The sequence below is a fragment of the Helianthus annuus genome, chromosome 4 (assembly GCF_002127325.2).
Source record: "Helianthus annuus cultivar XRQ/B chromosome 4, HanXRQr2.0-SUNRISE, whole genome shotgun sequence".
Taxonomy (NCBI): Eukaryota; Viridiplantae; Streptophyta; class Magnoliopsida; order Asterales; family Asteraceae; genus Helianthus; species Helianthus annuus.
Window position 1 is genome coordinate 150,308,747 of NC_035436.2, and position 23,115 is coordinate 150,331,861.

Here is a 23,115-nt window from a genome sequence, read left to right on the forward strand (position 1 = left end):
TAAAGCACCTATTAGGGGTAAAGGAAAGAAGAGAAAGGCCTCTGAGGATTTACAAGGTCTGCCCCTACTCCGCCAACAGTTTCTGGACTACTTCAACGAGGTAAGGATCACTGCCCTGTTTGTTATCCTGACAGTTTTGAGGATCACTTGTTTCTGACGTTATGCCTTGTTTTCCTTGCAGAAATTTGCTGAAATAGAGACTTATGTTGGCCACGTTGAGGATCAAGACCGCCAAATTGCTGACCTCCAACAGATGGGTGTGCTGAAGGATCTCAAGATTGCTGATCTTGAGAAGGAGCTCCGAGCTACCAAGGATGAAGCTGCCAAAATGCTGATCAACTTTGATTATGAGAAGCATGAGATCACCCAGGATGCCAAGGTCTCTGCTGCGATAACCATGTATAAGATCCAGCTGCAGATGGCTGTGGAGGCTCAGGATCCTGCCTTCGACAAGAGCACATGGGACGTTGAGGGCTGGAAGGCGAGGCTGGCAGAGTTGGAGGATGATGAAGAGGCTGAGGAGGTCCCGATTCTTGAGGGTGGTGATGTTGGCAAGGATCAGGGTGGAGAGGCAAGTGGAGCTGGTGGTGATGGTGCAGCGAAGGCTTGAGCTGCAGGATTGGGCGATGAAGGAAACTTCTAGACATAGCTGGAGCCCAATTTTTTTTTTTTTTTTGTGTTTGTTGATGTTTTTAAACAATTATGGTCTGTAACTCTGAACAATAGTTTTAGGATTAAGGATCCAGGATCCTTCAGACAATAGGTAGGATTGCAAATGGTGGAGGGATCCTCTGTTTGGGGGATGAAGCCATTGTGATCCTGCCGCCTTTTATTTACCTGCATGCTATGACCGCACAAACAATGGACACCCTTTGCCAACCCATGTGGACGGGCCATGTTTTGCTGGTAGAAACGTGGGTTGGCAATTTTGACAACTTATGAAGGGTTTTAAACCTTTGTTAATAAAATAACTCTGATCTTTTTGGCTTATCTTGTGTTGTTATCCTTTTAATTTCCAATTGTTTTGATATATATTTGCCTGAGTGAGAAAGGTTAAGTAAATTAGGTTTAAGAAATTTAGGATATGATCCTGGATCAAATATCCTATAATCGAAAATTTTCAAAGTAGTTTATTTTAAGGATCATAGGTTCAGTTGTCAAAGTCTAAGGGTTATTCAAACAATTAATGAATGAAATTAAAAATAGTTGAGGATCATACCTGAGGATCCAAGTTAGGATCCTAACCTTTAATCAGGATAACCATAAGTGAAACTTTAGTGGATAATAAGGATTAAGGATCCTTAATTGTTTAACTTTGAAAACCTGAAAAGTAGAACATAACTTGGGACTAAGCCAATATAAAAGATAAGTTAGTAACTGGGGACAAGCCCAAAGGATAACTGGGGACAAGCCCAAAGGATCACTGGGGACAAGCCCGAAGGATAACTGGGGACAAGCCCAAAGGATAACTGGGGACAAGCCCAATGATCGTATGTAAACTGGAGTATGGCCCTCACTTGCGACTATCCAAACTTAGTGACATGAAAATGCCAAAACCTTAGCTAACGTGAAAACGTTAGAAACCTTAGGAACGGATGTATGGTACGTCTACCATTATACGTAGGATCCTAGGTATAGCCAGTACGATGAGGTTGTCAGCCCCTAAAGCGAGTACTGGTCCCAAAGACGTGAACTATACCAGGATCATCGTGCGCTACAGGCGAAAACTGGGGACAAGCCCAAGGATAACTGGGGTTGAACCCAAGGATCTGAGATGCTTTTGAAGACTATCAATAATATGCTGAGGGTACCTGGACTATCAGAATTCAAATTCTCGTGAGAGGAGGATGAAGGATACATGATCCTTATCCTTAGGTAAAAATAAGAAAATGGAATAGTTTAGGATTAGGATTTTACAAGAGTAAGGATCATTGACATCACTGGGGTCCTTCGAGGATGCTTTCAATGTAAGGATCATATGTGCCAGGAGGATCCTGTTCACATGAAATATTTCTTTAAGTGAACAGCATTCCAGGCTCTTGGTAACAAATTTCCTTCCATGGTTAGCAATCTATATGCCCCCTTTCCTGCTTCGGCTTCAATCAAGTAAGGGCCTTCCCATTTTGGTGCCAATTTCCCATCAGCAGGATTGATGGTATTCTGGAATGCTTTCCTCAACACCATATCCCCAATCTGGAATTTCCTTATTCTGACATTTTTGTTGTAAGCACCAGCCATTCTTTGTTGGTAGCTCGCATCCTTATCCTAGCTAGATCCCTGATTTCTTCAATAGTATCCAAGTCTTGAGCCAGGTTTGCATCATTTTCCTCAGGATCACGGGTACTTGTTCTAGCAGTTGGAAGTACCATCTCTGTTGGGATCACTGATTCTGCCCCAAACACCAAAGAGAAGGGTGTTTGACCAGTAGCATTCTTGGGAGTTGTCCTATCAGCCCAAAGCACATAAGGCAATTCCTCTGCCCATTTCCCCTTCTTGGATCCAAGTTTCTTCTTCAGATTGTTGATGATGATCTTGTTGGATGATTCTGCCTGACCATTGGCTTGTGGGTGGACTGGTGTTGATGTTATCATCTTAATCCCCCAACTATCACAAAAGTTAGTAGTCCTGCTCCCAATAAATTGGGAACCATTATCACATACAATTTCAGAAGGAATGCCAAATCTAGTTATAATGTTTCTCTTAATAAAGGATATAACTTCCTTCTCTCTGACTTGGGCAAAAGCTTCAGCCTCTATCCACTTGGAGAAGTAGTCAGTCATAGCAAGCATGAATACTTTTCCACCAGGTGCCTTAGGGAGCTTGCCAACTATATCCATCCCCCATCTCATGAATGGCCAAGAGGATGGTATAGGATGTAGAAATTCAGCCGGCTGATGAAGGATATTGTTGTGTCTTTGACAAGGATCACACTTCTTAGCATACTCCACAGCATCCCTTTTCATAGTTGGCCAGTAGTATCCTGTCCTTAAGATCCTTGAGAATAATGTCCTGCCCCCAGTGTGGTTACCACAGTCTCCTTCATGGAAGTCTTTTAAAACTTTTGAACTTCAGGGTCCTCGATACATCTTAAATATGGTCCTGCAAGAGATCGCTTATATAGCACATTATTTAAGATTGTGAATTGAGATACCTTAATCCTGAAAGTCCTAGGATTTACTCCCATAGGAATCTCCCCGTGTTGTAAGTATCTCATGATTGGTGAGATCCATGATCCTGAATAAGATTGAGTATCCTCACTAGGGATCATTGCAGTATCCTCTTCTATTTCCATGGCCACCTGATTTTCAATAGCAGGAGCCAGGATATGGATGATGGGGATACTTATATCCTCTGGGATCTTCAAAGATGATCCTAGATTGGCCAATGCATCAGCTTCTGTATTTTCCTCCCTTGGTACCTGTGTTAAACTGAAAGAAACAAAGGAGAGTGCCAATTCTTTGACTATCTCTAAATATTTGGTTAGTTTTTCACCTTTAACAGCATAGGATCCATTAAAGTGATTGGTGATTAACAATGAATCCACGTATACCTCAAGATACCTGATCCTCATATGCTTAGAGATTTGCAAACCAGCGATTAAGGCTTCATATTCAGCCTCATTATAAGTGGCTTGGAACTCACAAGCTATGGAATGGGGTATTATGTCCCCCTGTGGCGATTTTAGTAGTATGCCGAGCCCTGTGCCTTTGACATTTGAGGATCCATCAGTATGTAGTATCCAAGGATCCTTAGTTTCATCCAGCTGCTGGACTTCCAATTCGGCTTCCTTTTGTAAATCACTACTGAAATCAGCCACAAAGTCTGCTAATGCTTGGGATTTGATGGCTGTTCTGGGCTCATATCTTATATCATGGGCACTAAGCTTTACTGCCCACTTAGCCATTCTTCCGGACATCTCTGGTTTCCTGAGGACATTCTTAATTGGGAAATTAGTTCTAACAACAATAACATGGGTTTCAAAATAATGTCTTAGTTTAGTAGATGCCATAATTATGCAAGAATAAGTTTTTCAAGGTGTGAATACCTGGATTCAGCATCAAGTAAACTCTTACTTACATAATAGAAAGGATATTGTGTACCTTCATGATCCTTAACAAGGACTGCACTTACTGCTTTTGAGGATACCGCCAGATATAAGGATAACACGTCTCCTTTTTCTGGTTTCATCAATGCTGGAGCTGAGGACATGTATGCTTTGAGGGCTTGTAAAGCATTCTCATGCTTTTCAGTCCACCCAAATTTCTTGTTCTTCCTTAGGATATCATAGAATTCCTTACACCTTTCTGAGGATTTGGATATGAATCTGTTTAGAGCTGCTATCCTGCCTATTAGCCTTTGCACATCCTTAGCGTTGGCGGGGGATTTGATATTCACCAATGCTTTGATTTGTTCCAGGCTTGCTTCAATGCCCCTCTGGGTTACCATATATCCTAAGAATTTACCTGCTTTAACACCAAAGTGACATTTTGAAGGATTAAGCTTCATGTTATAATTATCAAGGATATCAAATGCTTCCTCCAAGTCCCTTAGGTGATCCTCAGCTTTTTTGGATTTCACCACCATATCGTCTATGTATACTTCCATAGTTTGTCCAATTTGATCTTTGAACATCATATTCACCAGCCTTTGATATGTTGCACCTGCATTTCTTAATCCAAAAGGCATAGCAATATAACAATATAAACCTGTTGGGGTCATAATAGCCGTATCCTCCTGGTCAGATGGCTCCATCTGAATTTGTTGGAATCCAGATGATGCATCCATAAAGGTTAACAGTTCATGACCCGCCGTTGCATCCACCATGGAGTCAATGTCGGGTAATGGGAAAGGATCCTTGGGACATGCCTTATTCAAGTCAGTGAAATCGACACATACCCTCCACTTTCCGTTTTTCTTTTGAACAACAACCACATTGGCTAGCCATTTTGGATATTTTACCTCTCTGATCATACCTGCTCGAAGTAATCTTTCTACTTCTTCCTGGATAATGGCATTTCTTTCCGGTGCAAACTTCCTCCTTTTTTGATGGATTGGTTTGATTGATCTGTCAATGCCAAGTTTATGAGTGATAATATCCTTAGATATACCTGTCATATCTTCGTGTCTCCATGCAAAGGTAGACTTTCTTCTTTTGAGGAAGGATACTATGTCTTCTTTCATCTTGCCAAGGATCCCTGATCCGATATAGATTTTTGATTCGGGATCATTAGGATCCAAAAGGATTTCGTCCACATCCTGCTCTCTCGCCTCCAAGACATCCCTTGGAGGATACTGTAATTGCTATTGCTCCCTTGGCTTCGAGGCCGGTTTCATTGACGAGGTGTAACAATCCTTAGCCTCCTGCTGATCACTGTCGATCTGGATTATTCCCCATGGGCTAGGGAGCTTCACACATTGATGGTAGGTGGATGGGACTGCCTTCATATCATGTATCCAGGGCCTGCCAGGGATAACATTACAACAAGACAAACAGTCTATAACACAAAATTTTTGATAATTATGTAATCCTTCCACATAAATTGGGAGTTTGATGTCCCCCAGGGTTTTCTTAGTTTCCCCACTGAATCCCACGAGTGCGGAGGATCTTGGAGTGATGTCTGATTCAGGAATACCCATCTTCTTCAGAACATCAAGCTGGATAATGTTTACCGAACTTCCTCCATCAATAAGGATCCTGCGGACAAAGTGGTTAGAAATAAAGAGAGTAATAACTAAACTATCATGATGAGGATCCTGGATGTTAATTTTATCATCCTCATCGAAGGTTATAACTTTTCCTTCCGAGACACTTGATGTTCGAATAGGTCTTTCTCCGTTATCCATTTTGGCTTCCTTTGCATGCCTTTTAGCTGCCGAGAAGGATGTACCACATATGTCTGATCCTCCAGAAATAAAGTTGATCACTTGTGCATTTGCCGGAGGGGCTGGAGCTTTTTCAGGGATCCTTTCAGGATCCTGAGTCTTTTGCTTTTTTCTTCCCAACAACTATTTTAAATGTCCCTTGCTTAGCAGATATCCAATTTCCTTTCTTAATGCGATGCACTCTTCAGTTAAATGCCCGAAATCCTCGTGGTATGCACACCACTTTGATTTGTCTTTAATTCCGGCTGGTTTGTCATTTTTTCTGGGCCATCTAGCTTTTTCTCCTAAATTCTGCATTGCAAGGATTAGTTCATGATTATCAACGGAAAAACAATATTCAGAAATCGGAGGATAATCCTCATCATCCTCTTCTTGGTCAACAGCATGCACGTTCTGGTTGTCATTTCTATTGTAGGATTTGAATCTGTTGCTTTTGAAAGAGGATCCTTGCTTTTCTTGTTTTGAGGATCCTACTTGTCTCTCCTGGATCCTCTTGTCATCCTCTAGCCGGATGAACCTGAGTGCACGAGTTCTTACTTCATCTAGGTTCCTGCACGGTGTCATAACAAGATCATCATAGAACAATGAATCCCTAAACAATCCCATTTTGAAGGCCTCAACAGCTGTGGCCATATCCAAGTTGGGAATGTCCAAGGATTCTTTACTGAATTTGGTTATATAATCCCTTAATGATTCATTATGACCGTAAGTTACCCTATATAAATCACTAGTTAATCGTTCAAATTTTCTACTACAAGAAAATTGGTTATTGAATAAGTTAACTAAATTAGCAAATGAAGTAATAGAGTAAGGGGGAAGACTTAGCAGCCATTTAAGAGTTGATCCAGTAAGAGTGGATCCAAATCCTTTGCATAGGCATGCTTCCTTTAGCTTTTCTGGAATTGGATTGATCTCCATCCTTTCCCTGTATTGTGCTATGTGTTCTCAGCATCACAGATTGGTGGTGCAAAACGAGATACCTTATGGCTTCCATCTGCAATCTCCGGGATAGGTTTGACTACCCCTGGAACACTTGATATCATATCCTTCAGTTTTTGTAGCTCTCTGGCCATAGCATGATTGATACCTGTATCCTGCATGAATCCATGGTTAGTGGTATAAGAATTATTAAAAGTGTTACCTCCCATCGGGTTCAAATTAGGAACATTGGATGTGAATCCTTGTTGCAGGGATTCTGGGATGATGGAGGGACCAGTGGAAGCAATGGTTTGCATTGGAATAAAATCTCCTTGATGGACATCTGGACTTCCTGTTTGCAAATTCTTCAAGGATCCTGGTATCTGAGGGGATCCTTGAACCTGGGATGATCCTGGAACAAAGGAGGATCCTTGAACCTGGGATGATCCTGGAACAAAGGAGGATCCTTGAACCTGGGATGATCCTGGAACAAAGGAGGATCCTAAGCTCATGAAGGATCCCATATGCTGAGTGTAGGATCCTGCCGGTCGGAAATATGATCCTGACGCCTGAGTCACTACTGCTGGGCCGAAATGCACTCCTCTTGATCCACACATGTGTTGAACGTCTGGGACCTCTGATGGCTGGGAAGTAATCATCGGAGTATCAAAATTCAAAGATTTGGGCATTAATGGGGAATGATCCTCTGCCGTTTTCTTTTGCCTTTTGAGATCTCCGATTTCCCTGAGGATCCTGTCATTAGTTTCATCCTGCTGCTGCATACGATCCCTCATCTGCAAAATCAAAGTAAATATATCACTAGTACTGGGAATAGAAGAAGTTAGAGCAGAAGATGATGGTTTAGAGGAGATAGGAGTTGGTCTCTTCTCAGCATTTTTCTGAGATCCAGCTGGTGGTGGAGGCAAAGGTGGAATGCCATTAGATGAATTGACTGCAGACATCGCTGTGGAAGTATTCTTCAATGATGAAGCCATGCAACACTTACGGAATGATCACCAACAGAAAAACTTTCTTATGAATGAAGCACCAATTGCCCCACGGTGGGCGCCAAACTGTTTTGGTCAAAAATCACACAAGGATAATGCAACCAAACTTTATGTAAACGGGGAATGATGCTTGGTATGATGAACAAAGTGAAGGATCACTTAAATGTAAAATACACAAGTGACACAAGGATTTATACGAGGAAAAAGCCCTTGATCAATGAATGATCTCCGGCATAAAAAACCTCGGGTGATGGCAACTACCGATCACCAAGCTTCAACATAACAAACAATATTTTTACAACTTCGGATGGTAACGAGCTAAGTACAAGGATCACTATAGTATCGTGTGTCAAAGCGTGTGAGAAATGTGTTGTGTGTTTTTTCCGAATGTTGAAGAGTGCTACTTATACAAGTGTGTGTGGTTCTATTTTAGGCAAATCACCTAACTACTAGCTCGTTACCCCTTTAGAAATAGAAGTAAATTTAGCCTAAATAATCGCCCTTGAATTGTGCCGAGTTTCCATATTCTTCATAACGTCCATCTTTGATTATGCATGTGCAAAATTAGCGTGATAGATTCCTTGTTTACGTTGCTAAGACCAAGTCCAACTAGTAATTCCTGCAAAACAACATTTAATCCAAAGAGAACAATCGTTAGTGTGAGGATCCTTAGGAAGATCCGTGATCCTGATCCTGGAGCTCCTCTGAGGATCACTATCTGCCAAAGAAGTAAGGATCACTTGTTAGGATCACATGTAAGGATCATAGGTCATAAAAATCCAGCCCTAACAATACCTGCTCGTAGTAATCTTTCTACCTCTTCCTGGATAATGGCATTTCTTTCTGGTGCAAACTTCCTCCTTTTTTGATGGATTGGTTTAACCGACCTGTCAATGCCAAGTTTATGAGTGATAATATCCTTAGATATACCTGTCATATCCTCATGTTTCCATGCAAAGGTAGATTTTCTTCTTTTGAGGAAGGATACTATGTCTTCCTTCATTTTGCCAAGGATCCCTGATCCGATGTAGATTTTGGATTCAGGATCATCAGGATCCAAGAGGATTTCATCCACATCTTGCTCTCTCGCCTCCAAGACATTCCTTGGAGGATACTGTAATTGCTATTGCTCCCTTGACTTCGAGGCTGGTTTCATTGATGAGGTGTAACAATCCTTAGCCTCCTGCTGATCACTGTCGATCTTGATTATTCCCCATGGGCTAGGGAGCTTCACACATTGATGGTAGGTGGACGGGACTGCCTTCATATCGTGTATCCAGGGCCTGCCAAGGATAACATTACAACAAGACAAACAGTCAATAACACAAAATTTTTGATAATTATGTAATCCTTCCACATAGATTGGGAGTTTGATGTCCCCCAGGGTTTTCTTAGTTTCGCCACTAAATCCTACAAGCACGGAGGATCTTGGTGTGATATCCGATTCCGGGATACCCATTTTCTTCAGAACATCAAGCTGGATAATGTTTACTGAGCTTCCTCCGTCAATAAGGATCCTGCGGACAAAATGGTTAGAAATAAAAAGAGTAATAACTAAACTATCATGATGAGGATCCTGGATGTTAATTCTATCATCCTCATCAAAGGTTGTGATTTTTTCTTCCGAGACACTTGATGTTCGAATAGGTCTTTCTCCGTTATCCATTTTAGCTTCCTTTGCATGCCTTTTAGCTGCTGAGAAGGATGTACCATAGATGTCTGATCCTCCAGAAATAAAGTTGATCACTTGTGCATCTGCCGGAGGAGCTGGAGCTTTCTTAGGGATCCTTTCAGGATCCTGAGTCCTTTGCTTTTTTCTTCCCAACAACTCTTTTAGATGCCCCTTGCTTAGCAGATATCCAATTTCCTTTCTTAATGCGATGCATTCTTCGGTTAAATGCCCAAAATCCTCGTGGTATGCACACCACTTTGATTTGTCTTTAGTTCCAGCTGGTTTGTCATTTTTTCCGGGCCATCTGGCTTTTTCCCCTAGATTCTGCATTGCAAGTATCAGTTCATGATTATCAACGGAAAAGCAATATTCAGAAATCGGAGGACAATCCTCATCATCCTCTTCTTGGTCAACAGCATGCACGTTCTGGTTGTCAGTTCTATTGTAGGATTTGAATTTGTTGCTCTTGAAAGAGGATCCTTGCTTTTCTTGTTTGGAGGATCCTACTTGTCTCTCCTGGATCCTCTTGTCATCCTCTAGCCGGATGAACCTGAGTGCCCGAGTTCTTACTTCGTCTAGGTTCCTGCATGGTGTCATAACAAGATCATCATAGAACAATGAATCCTTAAGCAATCCCATCTTGAAGGCCTCAACAGCTATGGCCACATCCAAGTTAGGAATGTCCAAGGATTCTTTACTAAATTTGGTTATATAATCCCTTAATGATTCATTATGACCCTGAGTTATCCTATATAAATCGCTAGTCAATCTTTCAAATTTTCTACTACAAGAAAATTGATTATTAAATAAGTTAACTAAATTAGCAAACGAAGTAATAGAGTAAGGGGAAAGACTTAGCAGCCATTTAAGAGCTGATCCAGTAAGAGTGGATCCAAATCCCTTGCACAGGCATGCTTCCTTTAACCTTTCTGGAATAGGATTGATCTCCATCCTCTCCCTGTATTGTGCTATGTGTTCCTCAGGATCCGTCGTACCATCATACAGCTTCATAGTAGGGATATGGAATCTTTTGGGTATCTCAGCATCACAAATTGGTGGTGCAAAACGAGATACCTTATGGCTTCCATCTGCAATCTCCGGGATAGGTTTGACTACCCCTGGAACACTTGATATCATATCCTTCAGTTTTTGTAGCTCTCTGGCCATAGCATGATTGATACCTGTATCCTGCATGAATCCATGGTTAGTGGTAAGAGAATTATTAAAAGTGTTACCTCCCATCGGGTTCAAGTTAGGAACATTGGATCTGAATCCATATTGCTGGGATTCTGGGATGATGGATGGACCAGTGGAAGCAATGGTCTGCATCGGAATAAAATCTCCTTGATGGACATCTGGACTTCCTGTTTGCAAATTCTTCAAGGATCCTGGTATCTGAAGGGATCCCTGAATATGGGATGATCCTGGAACTAAGGAGGATCCTTGAACCTGGGATAATCCTGGAACGAAGGAGGATCCTTGAACCTGGGATAATCCTGGAACGAAGGAGGATCCTGAGTTCATGAAGGATCCCATATGCTGAGTATAGGATCCTGTCGGTTGGAAATATGATCCTGATGCCTGAGTCACTACTGCTGGGCCGAAATGCACTCCTCTTAATCCACCCATATGTTGAACCTCTGGGGCCTCTGAAGGCTGTGAAGTAATCATCGGAGTATCAAAATTCAAAGATTTGGGCATCAGTGGGGAATGATCCTCTGCCGTTCTCTTTTGTCTTTTGAGATCTCCGATTTCTCTGAGGATCCTGTCATTAGTTTCATCCTGCTGTTGCATACGATCCCTCATCTGCAAAATCAAAGTAAATATATCACTAGTACTGGGAGCAGAAGAAGTTAAAGCAGAAGATGAAGGTTTAGAGAAGATAGGAGTTGGTCTCTTCTCAGCATTTTTCTGAGATCCAGCCGGTGGTGGAGGCAAAGGTGGAATGCCATTAGATGAATTGACTGCAGACATCGCTGTGGAAGTATTCTTCAACGATGAAGCCATGCAACACTTCCGGAATGATCACCAACAGAAAAACTTTCCTATGAATGAAGCACCAATTGCCCCACGGTGGGCGCCAAACTGTTTTGGTCAAAAAATCACTTAAAGATAATGCAACCAAACTTTATGTAAACGGGGAATGATGCTTGGTGTGATGAACAAAGTGAAGGATCACTCAAATGTAAAATGCACAAGTGACACAAGGATTTATACGAGGAAAAAGCCCTTGATCAATGAATGATCTCCGGCATAAAAAACCTCGGGTGATGGAAACTACCGATCACCAAACTTCAATATAACAAATAATGGTTACAACTTCGGATGGTAACGAGCTAGGTACAAGGATCACTATAGTATCGTATGCTAAAGCGTGTGAGAAGTGTGTTGTGTCTTCCGCATGTTCAAGAGTGCCTTTTATACAAGTGTGTGTGGTTCTATTTTAGTCAAATCACCTAACTACTAGCTCGTTACCCCTTTAGAAATAGAAGTAAATTTAGCCTAAATAATCGCCCTTGAATTGTGCTGAGTTTCCATATTTGTCATAACGTCCATCTTTGATTATGCATGTGCGAGATTAGCGTGATAGATTCCTTGTTTACGTTGCTAAGACCGGATCCAACTTGTAATTCCTGCAAGATAATATTAAGTCCAAAGAGAACAGTCGTTAGTATGAGGATCCTTGGAATGATCCGTGATCCTGATCCTGGAGCTCCTCTGAGGATCACTATCTGCCAGAGAAACAAGGATCACTTGTTAGGATCACATGTTAGGATCATATGTAAGGATCATAGGTCATAAAAATCCAGCCCTAACACCTAGGTCAATCCCCTCCTGCTCAATGATCCTCTCAAGGGTACTCAAAACCCTCCAGATCATTAGCATAGCTTGGATATAAGAAATGCCAGTAAGAGAGAAGAAGGATTGGGTAAAGGTAGGAAAAGGATAGGTATAGCCTATGGTGAACGGTGTAACAGGAAAGGCAACCCAATTTTCAGAAACATGATCACTCAGAGTAGTGGGATCAAAGGATTTAAATACGGTGTTCGCTGGGAAGCAATAGCGAATTCTATCGATCTGTGGATCAGTGAAACAACAACGTTCTTTTGCGGAATCTTTGATGATTCCTTGACTTTTCAGAGGGCTGTTTTTCTGGTGATCCTTAGTGGGAGAGTTCCGGAGCAACATTTTCGGCAAGATGATGATGAAAGAAGTAAAACAGAGTAAGAGAAGGAAGAAGAGGAAAAGAGAATACCTGATTGATCTTCGGATGAGAATATAAAGGGAGTTTCTCTAAGATTTAAATGCAAATTGATTCTATCTCTAACTCCTATTTATAATCACGATCTTGCAGGGTAGTCACTTCTGTGACGTCAGGATTGCAACGGATAGTTCGATTTAAACGGCTATATATCCGTTAGTTAGTTGCGGATAAGATCAACAAAATATAACTCATTTATTTTACATAATTACTCCTTATATTTTGGGGGCAATTGTTAGGGGAGGATTTCCTAATGACCTGTGATCCTCATGTGTTATCCTGTTTAGTGATCATTACTTCTGTGACAGATAGTGATCCTTAGAAGTGCTTCAGGATCAGGGTCATGGATCATCCTAAGGATCCTTATACTAACGATTGTTCACTTTGAATTCGGTATTGTTTTGCAGGAGTAACAGCTTGGACTTAGTCTTGGCAACGTCCCTGAAGAATATTCCACGGTTATTCCGCACGTGCTTGACTGAAAATGGACGTTATGGAGTCGTGGGAAGGCTTGCGTGGATTGCGGGATGTTAGTTAGCATAGTTAACTTCTATTTTTAAAGGGGTAGCGAGCTAGTTTGAGAACACTTGGCTAATTTTGGCTACACACACTCGTACAACTGCACTCAACAGCTTACGGCAAAACACTTAGCAATTTTCACACATTTCTACACGATACACTATAGTGATCCTTGTACCTAGCTCGCTATCATCCAAAGTTGTAACGAATTATTGTTTAATTTGAGTTGGTGATAGGTAGTTTCCATCACCCGAGGTTTTTTATGCCGGAGATCATTCATTGATCAAGGGCTTTTTCATCGTATAAATCTTTGTGTCACTTGTGCAATTCATTTCTGAGTGATCCTCATTGTTGTTTACCAATTCAAGCATCATACCCCGTAACAGAGAGTTTGGTTGCATTATCCTTGTCTGATTTTTGACCAAAACATTAGTGTCTTTTGTGAAGTCCTTATGGATCTAAAACTTGTTGGTATTGTACCTTGAAATTGAAGTCTTGGTTTGTGATTAAACAATGACGATTGTAATGTTTTGGAACTTAATTTATGGATGACATCATGGTTTTATCATAGAGATGTTTGTTATGGTTGAATGCAATGATATTAAGCAAGTCACACCAAATCACGCTTCCGTAAAAGTCAGGGTGTGACATAATCGGATTGATAATGAACATTTAAGTGATAGTTGCATTTGTCTTATTGAGAAATATTTGCTTAGAAACGTTTTGATAGATGAATTAATGGATAGGTTTCAACAAATGAAATTTCATGAATTTATGTTATTTGTTTTTAATATCGATTGACGTATTTTTTATTAATTATTTGCATTTTTAATTTGATTTTTGCTATTTATATTATGTGGTCTGGCCCGAACCACTTAACTAGACCGGATAGAAAAAACCAAAACTTAGTGATAGACAATCGTCCGTCTCTCGAAAATTTCCTAACTCGTAGAAAAAAATGACTGTACCACTGGTTGTATCAAAATATATCCAACTTTATGCCAATTATGTCTAAAATACCTTTAATCTTGGATTAAGAGATGGATGAGTATGGTTCTTAAAAATTCTAAAAAAAAATATGTTCCTATTTGATCCCTTATATAATTCTAGACATTAAGCACAAGGATCATAAAATTTTAGACTAAAAAGTGTAGGAAGTCATGATGACGTGTGCCATCCTAATGTTTCTGTGACGAAGGGTATTTAGGTATTTTCATGTGCTTTTATATATTTGATACAAGTGCGGAATCAATTACTAAATAATTCAACAGTGCTTAGGCTGAAGGGTGTGCTCGTCAAGTTGGAACATGATTTGCCACATAGAAACATGAATGGAATGCTACACCACCCCCCTCAATGATTCATGGTGGTTGACGTGGATTAAACCATGATTACCACGGGCCACCTTTTCCATTTTTCTAGATTTTGACAGTTTAAAAATTAAATTAAAATAACAAAGGGGTGGTAGTTTGGATGAGGACCACACCCCTAGGGTAGTGGTTTTGGATGGTGGATTAGAGGTAGGTGACATGATGCCTATACAGAGGGTCATGACCACACCTTTAGCTTATGAAGCTATAGGGTGTGGTCATGACCCTCATGACCACCATGACCCTCCACATAGCTCCACATCATCCATCTTTAATCCATTATTCAAAACCACTACCCTAAGGGTGTGGTCATGAGCCAAACCACTATCCTCTTTATTTTTGTTAATTTGTTTTTGTCTTAAAATTATTAAATGAGAGGGTCGTGGTAATTGTGGTTTAATCCATGGGAACCACCATCAATCAAGGAGGGGGATGGCATATCATTTAACTAATGATCCTATGCGGAAATAATGTTCCAATCCATGACCCCCACACCCCATAGCCTGATAATCACTTATCATTTTCTCAACCAGTTTACAAAGGAAGTTAATTAAGTAACTTTAACCATACGCCAATGGAAACTGTGGCAAAGCAAATGGAAGATATCTGTTGAATAATGCCTATCACAAGTTGCTAATGATGAAAGGCTACTACTGTTGGTTTGGTGCGCAAGGGAAATAACACAAGCACAGAGAAGGTTTCTACCGCCGGCAGAAACCTGGTTCGTTTGTGCTGACAAAGTCATTGGTAGCAAAGTAGTTTGTGTCGGCCAAGTCATACATCAGTATATCAATGAGGATGCCATCGTTCCTAGTGTTAAATACTTCCTACCGTTTATACAAACGCTGGTTACTTTGTATCAGCGCAAGGTATAATTCATATTCGCACACATCAATCAAATCTTATGACAATTCTTCTACACCATCCATTTTGAACCTATTTCTTGCTGTATATGCTTTGCAATCTTTCCTCTCAATCTGATTCAAAAAAATAGACAATTAATATTTTAGAACATCCATGTTTTTTAGCAGATTTGATCTGACAATCCGACATTAACGTTGATGGAGGCACCTTACGCCATAAACACTATTCAGCAAAACCGCCATGCATTTACACACACAACCTATCCATAATATGTACATCTACATACATCACAGAATCAGGCAACCAGTTTTAAAAGTTATTTAAAAAATCTCAATCCGAAAATATAAAGGGAAGTCATTTGTTCTAAAGCACATACAACATCCATCGCAGCCTACTTGAAGTATTGCATAAGAACAAAAATTCCCATACAAGGAAACTCATCCAAAAACATGAATTTTCCTATTTTTGCACAACTTAAAACGTTCTGGGCACTTTAGTTTTATTTTATCACCTTATATCGTTTTACTTCCTGATTTGTAGGAACTCGAAGCTCCTAAGAGGATCTTCACGGCCGCCTTTTGAAGTACCAGATGCTAACGGTTTGGTGTCGTATCCTCTTTGAGTAGTAGATAAGCGGCCCCCACTACTTGACATGAGTCGGCTTGATCTGCCATCTGTCGCATCTGCTGAAGAAGTTGGTTTGTTGCTGCTTAAAAAGGAGGCACGTTTTGACGAACTCCCGTTTCTAGAAGATCGGACTTTTTCTGAATCGAGTTGCTGTGCATGGTAACATCATAGTTAAGTATATATATATATATAAGTGTTTTAATTATGTCTAAAGATGTCAGTAGACATGTAATTATAAAGGCAAACTGCAAGAAAATACAATGTGCCATTCACTTTTTACCATACAAGTAACATACCTTTCAAAAAAAAACCATACAAGTAACATACTTTTTATTAGGGGTGTGCATGGGTCGGTTTGGGTCGGTTTTGACCAAAAACCATAACCATAACCGTGATATCGGTTATTGGATAACCATAACCATAACCGATCGGTTATGGTGGTTATGGTTATTCGGTTTTAATGGTTAGAGCGGGTCGGTTATGGGTGGTTAACCGTGTATTTAGCTTAGCGAAAAAAAAAACTTAATTTTTTAACATGGAATAAATTGTTATTGCATATTTGTATATATTAGTAGATTACATAGTATTAAAACATACATATAATCTATAATGTTAATACCCCGAATATTCAAATAAAGTGTTATGATACAATCCATAATTCAAATAAACATATAACCAAAACCACAAAATAATATGAAAAACCAATAAGTACTAAAAATCTTCGGTCAAAAACATCAAATATTAAAAATATGGTGAAAAGTCCTAAATCCTACAAAGATTTATTACATGTCGGTTCGGTTCGGTTATGGTGGGTATGGAAAAAATGATAAACCATAACCGACCCGCTACATTCGGTTTTCAAAAAAACCATTAACCGACCCACTGGTTTTTTATTTGGTTCGGTTTTTTCGGTTCGGTTTTGTCGGTTAATTCGGTTATGGTTCGGTTAATTCGATTTTTTGCACACCCCTACTTTTTATAACCATTTAATGCAACATACTTACCGATTTTGTAGTCATTTAATACAAGAAAGTTGGGACAAGATTTGTAAACACAAAGAACATTAGAAAATTACCACATCTTTTGATGAAGGTACATTTTCTGAAATCCTGTTTCTTGAAAGTTCAAGGCGACTGCCACCTGGCGAATTTCTTCTAGGGAAGGCCTCGCGAACATCTTGCACAGCTACAAGATTAAAAAAAGCAACCAATCGTAAGCATCAACAAACACATATGTAGCTTCCCTAAATAATGTATACAACAATTTACAAAGGCGTTAAGAATAACAAATATACACTTTGGGCCACTTTTGAGTTTCAACCTGTATGATGTGTGCCCTTATAAGCTATTTTTTAGTTATACCCATTTGCCCGTTAGAAATAAAGGATATAACCCAGACCAATTTGACCATGAGAAACTGGTTTTTAAAACAATACCCGAGGTTCTTCCTGGTTTTTCTGCAGATGTCCCAACATTTTGACCAACATTCACACTTTGAATCTGCAAAAAGAACACAATTAATAATTAATAAATCATCTTAAAGAATGACATAAATCTACCACCAGTACAGGTTGTATTTTCACTGACCCGTGTTCTAGAGCTTGCACCAATTTGTGGATACTTTAATATGGTCCAATCAAAGACATAGTCAAACTGATAGCCTGTGAACAAAAATTCAGGTCCACGTTAACAAATATAAACACATTCAGTATATATTAATATTAACGAGTAACGACTGTAAATATATATACATAAAAAAGCGTTTGTCACCTTCACGAATGAACAAGTCTCGAAAAAGCCTCTTTAAATACGAATAGTCTGGTTTGCTTTCAAATTTCAACGATCGACAATAGTGAAAGTACGACATGAACTCTGATGGATACGATTTGCATAACACCTGTTATATTATAAAAATTTAATGTCGTGTGAAATTATACGACTTTATAGTCACATACTCACATAAACAGAAACTGGAAAATAAAATATACCTCTACTGGAGTCAACATCTTCTTTTCACTTATCCTATCGTATTTCTGCTTCTTGGTTCCCGCTCTAAGTCCCTGCCAGGGAAGACTAATGCAAAAACACAAATAAATTTTATATAAAATACCAACAATTAGCATAAAGTTGATACAAAAAACTAAGAAAAATACTCACCTTCCTCTTAGGAAATACATAAGAACGTAACCGAGTGATTCCAAATCATCCCGTCTACTTTGTTCTGGATAATTTAAAACATTTAAAATTTTAAACGCATTCACTTATTCAACATACCGAAACAAATCATTGATATGAAAAAACTACTCACCAACTCCAAGATGTGTGTTGACACTAGCGTACCGAGCCGTGCCCGTAAGATTCTTGTTTTCCCTGACGAAAAATTATCGTGTAAGGGTTCCAAATATACAGATATAGAAAAGGTTGCAACGTTACCTATACGGTATGTGTCTATGAGTTTGAAGATCCCTATACTTTTTTGCGAGGCCAAAATCAATGATGTACACCTGCCATAACAACGACAATAATAAGATATCAAAAAAGGTAACGTTTAATCTTGATCAAATTAATGGTGATTGACTGATTTCTAATCCATAAGTTGACAATCACCTGATTTGCCTTGCGGCCCAGGCCCATTAAAAAATTATCAGGCTTTAGGTCACGGTGAAGAAAACTTCTTGCATGCATGTACTCAACTCTATTTATCTGCAAAGTTACATAATAGATTATTAGTGATTGAACTAATACAATCTATAAAAAGACGGGATCGCTAGCGCTTACTAATTGATCTGCAAGCATTAAAACTGTCTTCAAGGAAAACTTTCTATTGCAATAGTTAAAAAGGTCTTCAAGGCTTGGTCCGAGTAGGTCGATCACCATGACGTTGTAATCGCCCTCAACTCCATACCACTTAAGGCTAGGTACTCCCACTTCATTATAACAAACGTAAACAAACGCTCGTGTTATTCAAAATGGTACTTATTTACCACATATCATGTTGATCTGAGATAGTATTAAGAGTTTAAGACAGAGATAGAGAGAAACTCACTTCCTCCCTGAAGCAGCATATAAACTTTTGATTCATAATGAAGTTGAGGATGCTTCGTTTTGGTGGGTTCCTGTACATTGAAGTCACAGAGAATATAAACATACGGTAAAAGCCATTACGTATATGGCGTGGTTCTATAAGGTCGTCTGGCTACAGATTGCAAGGATTTTAAAACAATAAGGCATGAGCCATTGCTGTGGTTCTAGAAGAAATCTAACATACAATTTTTGGACAATCTTATAGATATCTAATTAATAAATACTTCCAGATTTAGCTCTGAGAGCTTACAAATATATGCAGCCTTTAGCCCTATACTAAGGCAACTAATATAGCATGAATTTAATACGAATGCAAATTACATACTATGATAGTCATACTCATATACTACTAACATAGCATAATATAATCACATACATAAAATCCTACATAAAGGTATACGATGGGGCGTTTGGATGTGCATTCTCGAAGCGAATAGCGACTATCAAATCACCACTTTTTAGCATTTAGGGCTTTAACAATCGGTCTGATAACGTTGCAACAAAACTTTTACAGCAATATCTTACGCAAATGCTTCTTTAAATAATCATTATTTGCATCACAACAAGTCAATAAATAAATCAATTAATTTAACATCAAAATCATCATCAAGAATAGAGATCAATACCAGCTTAACAGCAACTTCTTCCCCAGTCTGAATACTAACACCTGCACATCATCAAACAAAAACAATCAACCAGTGAAAATAATAAATAAAATACCCAAAACAAAGCTTAATATAAACAATCAAAAACATACCTAAATAAAGCTCACCAAAAGATCCACTCCCAATCTTTCTCCCAAGCTTAAACTTACCACCAACAACACGATCCATAATTATTATTCAAATCAACTCACACGGTCAACATAAACTGCTAATCTATACTCAGATCTATATGTACCCAATTATACCTAACCTAGGGTTTGTAAAAACTCAACCCCACTTGATAATAATCAAATCAAGCGCCGATTCACACCAAAAACGATCCAAATTAACGATCGATTTCGGTCCACAAACACTATACAACAAGATTTATTATTCTTGAATGAAAATCGAAACTTTTATTTTCACATACGCCGACAAACCCTAATTTCAACCATCTGTTGGCAATGATATGATTGATAGTAACGGGGACGTGATTCTTTAACGGCGGCTAGAATTGAAACGCGTATGATCGACGCTCATTGATTGGGGAAAGTTGTGCATGCAGATTAACCGTTTGATTGAGTTATTGAAGATTGATGAAGGGGGTGAGAAAAAGGGAGTGGATTGCGTTGAGAGAGAGAGAGAAGATATGTGAAGGGGAGAATGATGAAGAAAATAAATAAAGAGAAAGGTAGATAGAGAGATGTCCTTTCTTTTGTTTCTTTGTCTCCTCGCTTTGTATTTTTCTTATGTGTTTTTTTTGAGTTAAGTGTCATTTTCGTCCCTGTGGTTTGGTCACTTTGGCCATTTCAGTCCATTTTTCAAAAATGCGCCATTTTCCTCCCTGACGTTCTGGAAAGATGTCATTTCAGTCCAAAAATCATAACCCAGTTAAGTCGGTTAGTAAATAAGGACTGATTGTATAAATTTGTAACATAAAGGACTGATTGTGTAAATTTGTAACACCACCACCACTCCGCTGCCACCACCGCCACCACCGCCACCACAGCCACTGCCACCACCACCACCACCACAGCCACTGCCACTTCACCGCTGCACCATCACCATAACCCACCACCACTTCACCGCTGCACCATCACCATAACCCACCACCACTTCACCGCTGCACCATCACCATAACCCACCACCACTTCACCGCTGCACCATCACCATAACCCACCACCACTTCACCGCTGCACCATCACCATAACCCACCACCACGTTCCATCGTCTCCTCACCGCTGCACCATCACCATAACCCACCACCACTTCACCGTAAACCACCGTTCACCTCTGTCATCACCTCCGTTCACCGCTGTAAAACCGACAACCTGCAACTCATCTTCATCAATCATCATCACAGTCGGAGAGAGAGAGAGAGATAACGACGAGAGAGAGAGAGAGAGAGAGAGAGGAGTGGTGGTGGTGCAGCGGCTGTGGTGGCTGTGGTGGCAGTGGCTGTGGTGGCGGTGGTGGCAGCGGAGTGGTGCAGCGGCTGTGGTGGCTGTGGTGGCAGTGGCTGTGGTGGCGGTGGTGGCTGTGGTGGCGGTGGTGGTGGTGGTGGCAGTGGCTGTGGTGGCGGTGGTGGCAGCGGAGTGGTGGTGGTGGCAGGGCTAGTGGTGGTGGTGTTACAAATTTACACAATCAGTCCTTTATGTTACAAATTTACACAATCAGTCCTTATTTACTAACCGACTTAACTGGGTTATGATTTTTGGACTGAAATGGCACCTTTCCAGAACGTCGGGGAGGAAAATGGCGCATTTTCAAAAAATGGACTGAAATGACCAAAGTGACCAAACCACAGGGACGAAAATGGCAGTTAACTCTTTTTTTTTAAAAGAAAATTTGGATACCTAACGGACTACAGAAGTATCATGTATGATTGTGTCATAAGCTATTCGATCATATCTATCTTTACTAGGTTATAATGCTTATACATAAATTCAGGAGGAAACCAAATAAATTTGAGAAAAACCTCCTTGTGAGACTTGAACCCAGAACCTAATGGTAAGCCTTATCTCACCTCAAAATGTCACTAGTCTATGATGTCATGGGTTCTTGTGTTTTTATTTACTTGTAATTATTTTAAAAAATTACTAATATAAATTATTAAATATTAATTATTGTAAAAAATTGATTAATGTTGTGGTTTCATACTCAACTCGGCGTCACGTTAGATTCCATATTGTTTACATTAATACGATGCCTATCGTCGTAAATATTTTTCTGATGACAAAGATGATGAATCTAAGCTATCTGTATCTAAACAAAATATGTTATGTTTGAAGAGTAGTTGAAATGTTAAAAGAAACGGTTGGATTTAAGGTAACTTATTTAGAAATTTATTTCTTTTTATCATCTAAAAAGTAGTACTCTTTTTATTCTCTAAAAAAAGTAGTTATTGAACGGCATTGTCGTTGGCATGCTTCTCCACTCTCGTGGCTTTCTCCACGCTCCTTCAATCACATTGTGGCCACGGTAGGGCGATGTTGTGGTCCGCAATGTTGGACCATGTCGACGGTGACCATAGGGGTTAGTATTATACTATTATACATAAAAATTAATTAGAGTTAACTGTCATTTTCGTCCCTGTGGTTTAGTGGAAAATGCCACTTCAGTTAAAAAAAAATTGCGCCAATTCCGTCCTCAACATTTTTGAAACGTGTCACTTCAGTCCAAAAAGATAACGTCTTGCCCCAATTCCGTCCTCAACGTTTTTAACGGCACGTTATCTTTTTGAACTGAAGTGGCACGTTTCAAAAATGTTGAGGACGGAACTGACGCAATTTTTTTTAGACTGAAGTGACATTTTCCAACAAACCACATGGACGAAAATTATAGTTAACTCAATGAATTTCTTAAAAATCTCCGACTTGTCTGTCAAAATATTAAATTTGACATGTTGATGAAAATGTTTGCGTGACAACATATGAACACGTTTGATGCAAGTGAACACATCAAATATACAGCTAATACAGCAAAATTTTGAAGTTTTTATGATATGACAACTACTGTCTTTTAAATTATTTAAATCATTAACCTTGTGTAATAAGTTATTTTCAGATAACTATAAACTACGCCAGTTAGGTAAGAATGGGAATATTTTTACATGAATTTCGTTTGTATTTATTGACACCTTTCCTTGAGTTGTAGGCCACGTTTTATTTGAATATCTATTGTAATAGAAAGATATGATTTTAACTAAAACACGTGCAAAATATTTAAAATATCAATGAATATTTTAAAATATCCAATACAAGCGT

General features: G+C 39.4%; 1 protein-coding gene across 1 annotated transcript; it reads right to left on the reverse strand.

The window, feature by feature from the left end:
• Positions 1-15,787: 15,787 nt before the first annotated feature.
• On the reverse strand, positions 15,788-20,582 carry LOC110936794 (casein kinase I). Its single transcript, XM_022179198.2, has 14 exons — positions 19,963-20,582; positions 19,832-19,872; positions 19,168-19,237; positions 18,900-19,048; positions 18,729-18,824; positions 18,555-18,625; positions 18,430-18,491; positions 18,279-18,342; positions 18,110-18,194; positions 17,892-18,018; positions 17,709-17,782; positions 17,558-17,621; positions 17,198-17,307; positions 15,788-16,272 (listed from the first exon to the last, which is right to left on the reverse strand). Exons 1-14 carry the CDS (start codon positions 20,036-20,038, stop codon positions 16,018-16,020), a joined length of 1,344 nt encoding a protein of 447 aa, XP_022034890.1. The 5' UTR covers positions 20,039-20,582; the 3' UTR covers positions 15,788-16,017.
• Between the last annotated feature and the right edge of the window lie 2,533 nt (positions 20,583-23,115).

Coding starts and splice junctions, on each gene's coding strand:
- LOC110936794 (XM_022179198.2), bottom strand. CDS start 20,038: ATGGATCGTGTTGTTGGTGGTAAGTTTAAGCTTGGGAGAAAGATTGGG. Junction 19,873..19,962: donor TTTTGGTGAGCTTTATTTAG/GTATGTTTTTGA, acceptor GATGATGTGCAG/GTGTTAGTATTCAGACTGGG. Junction 18,492..18,554: donor CATAGACACATACCGTATAG/GTAACGTTGCAA, acceptor ATTTTTCGTCAG/GGAAAACAAGAATCTTACGG.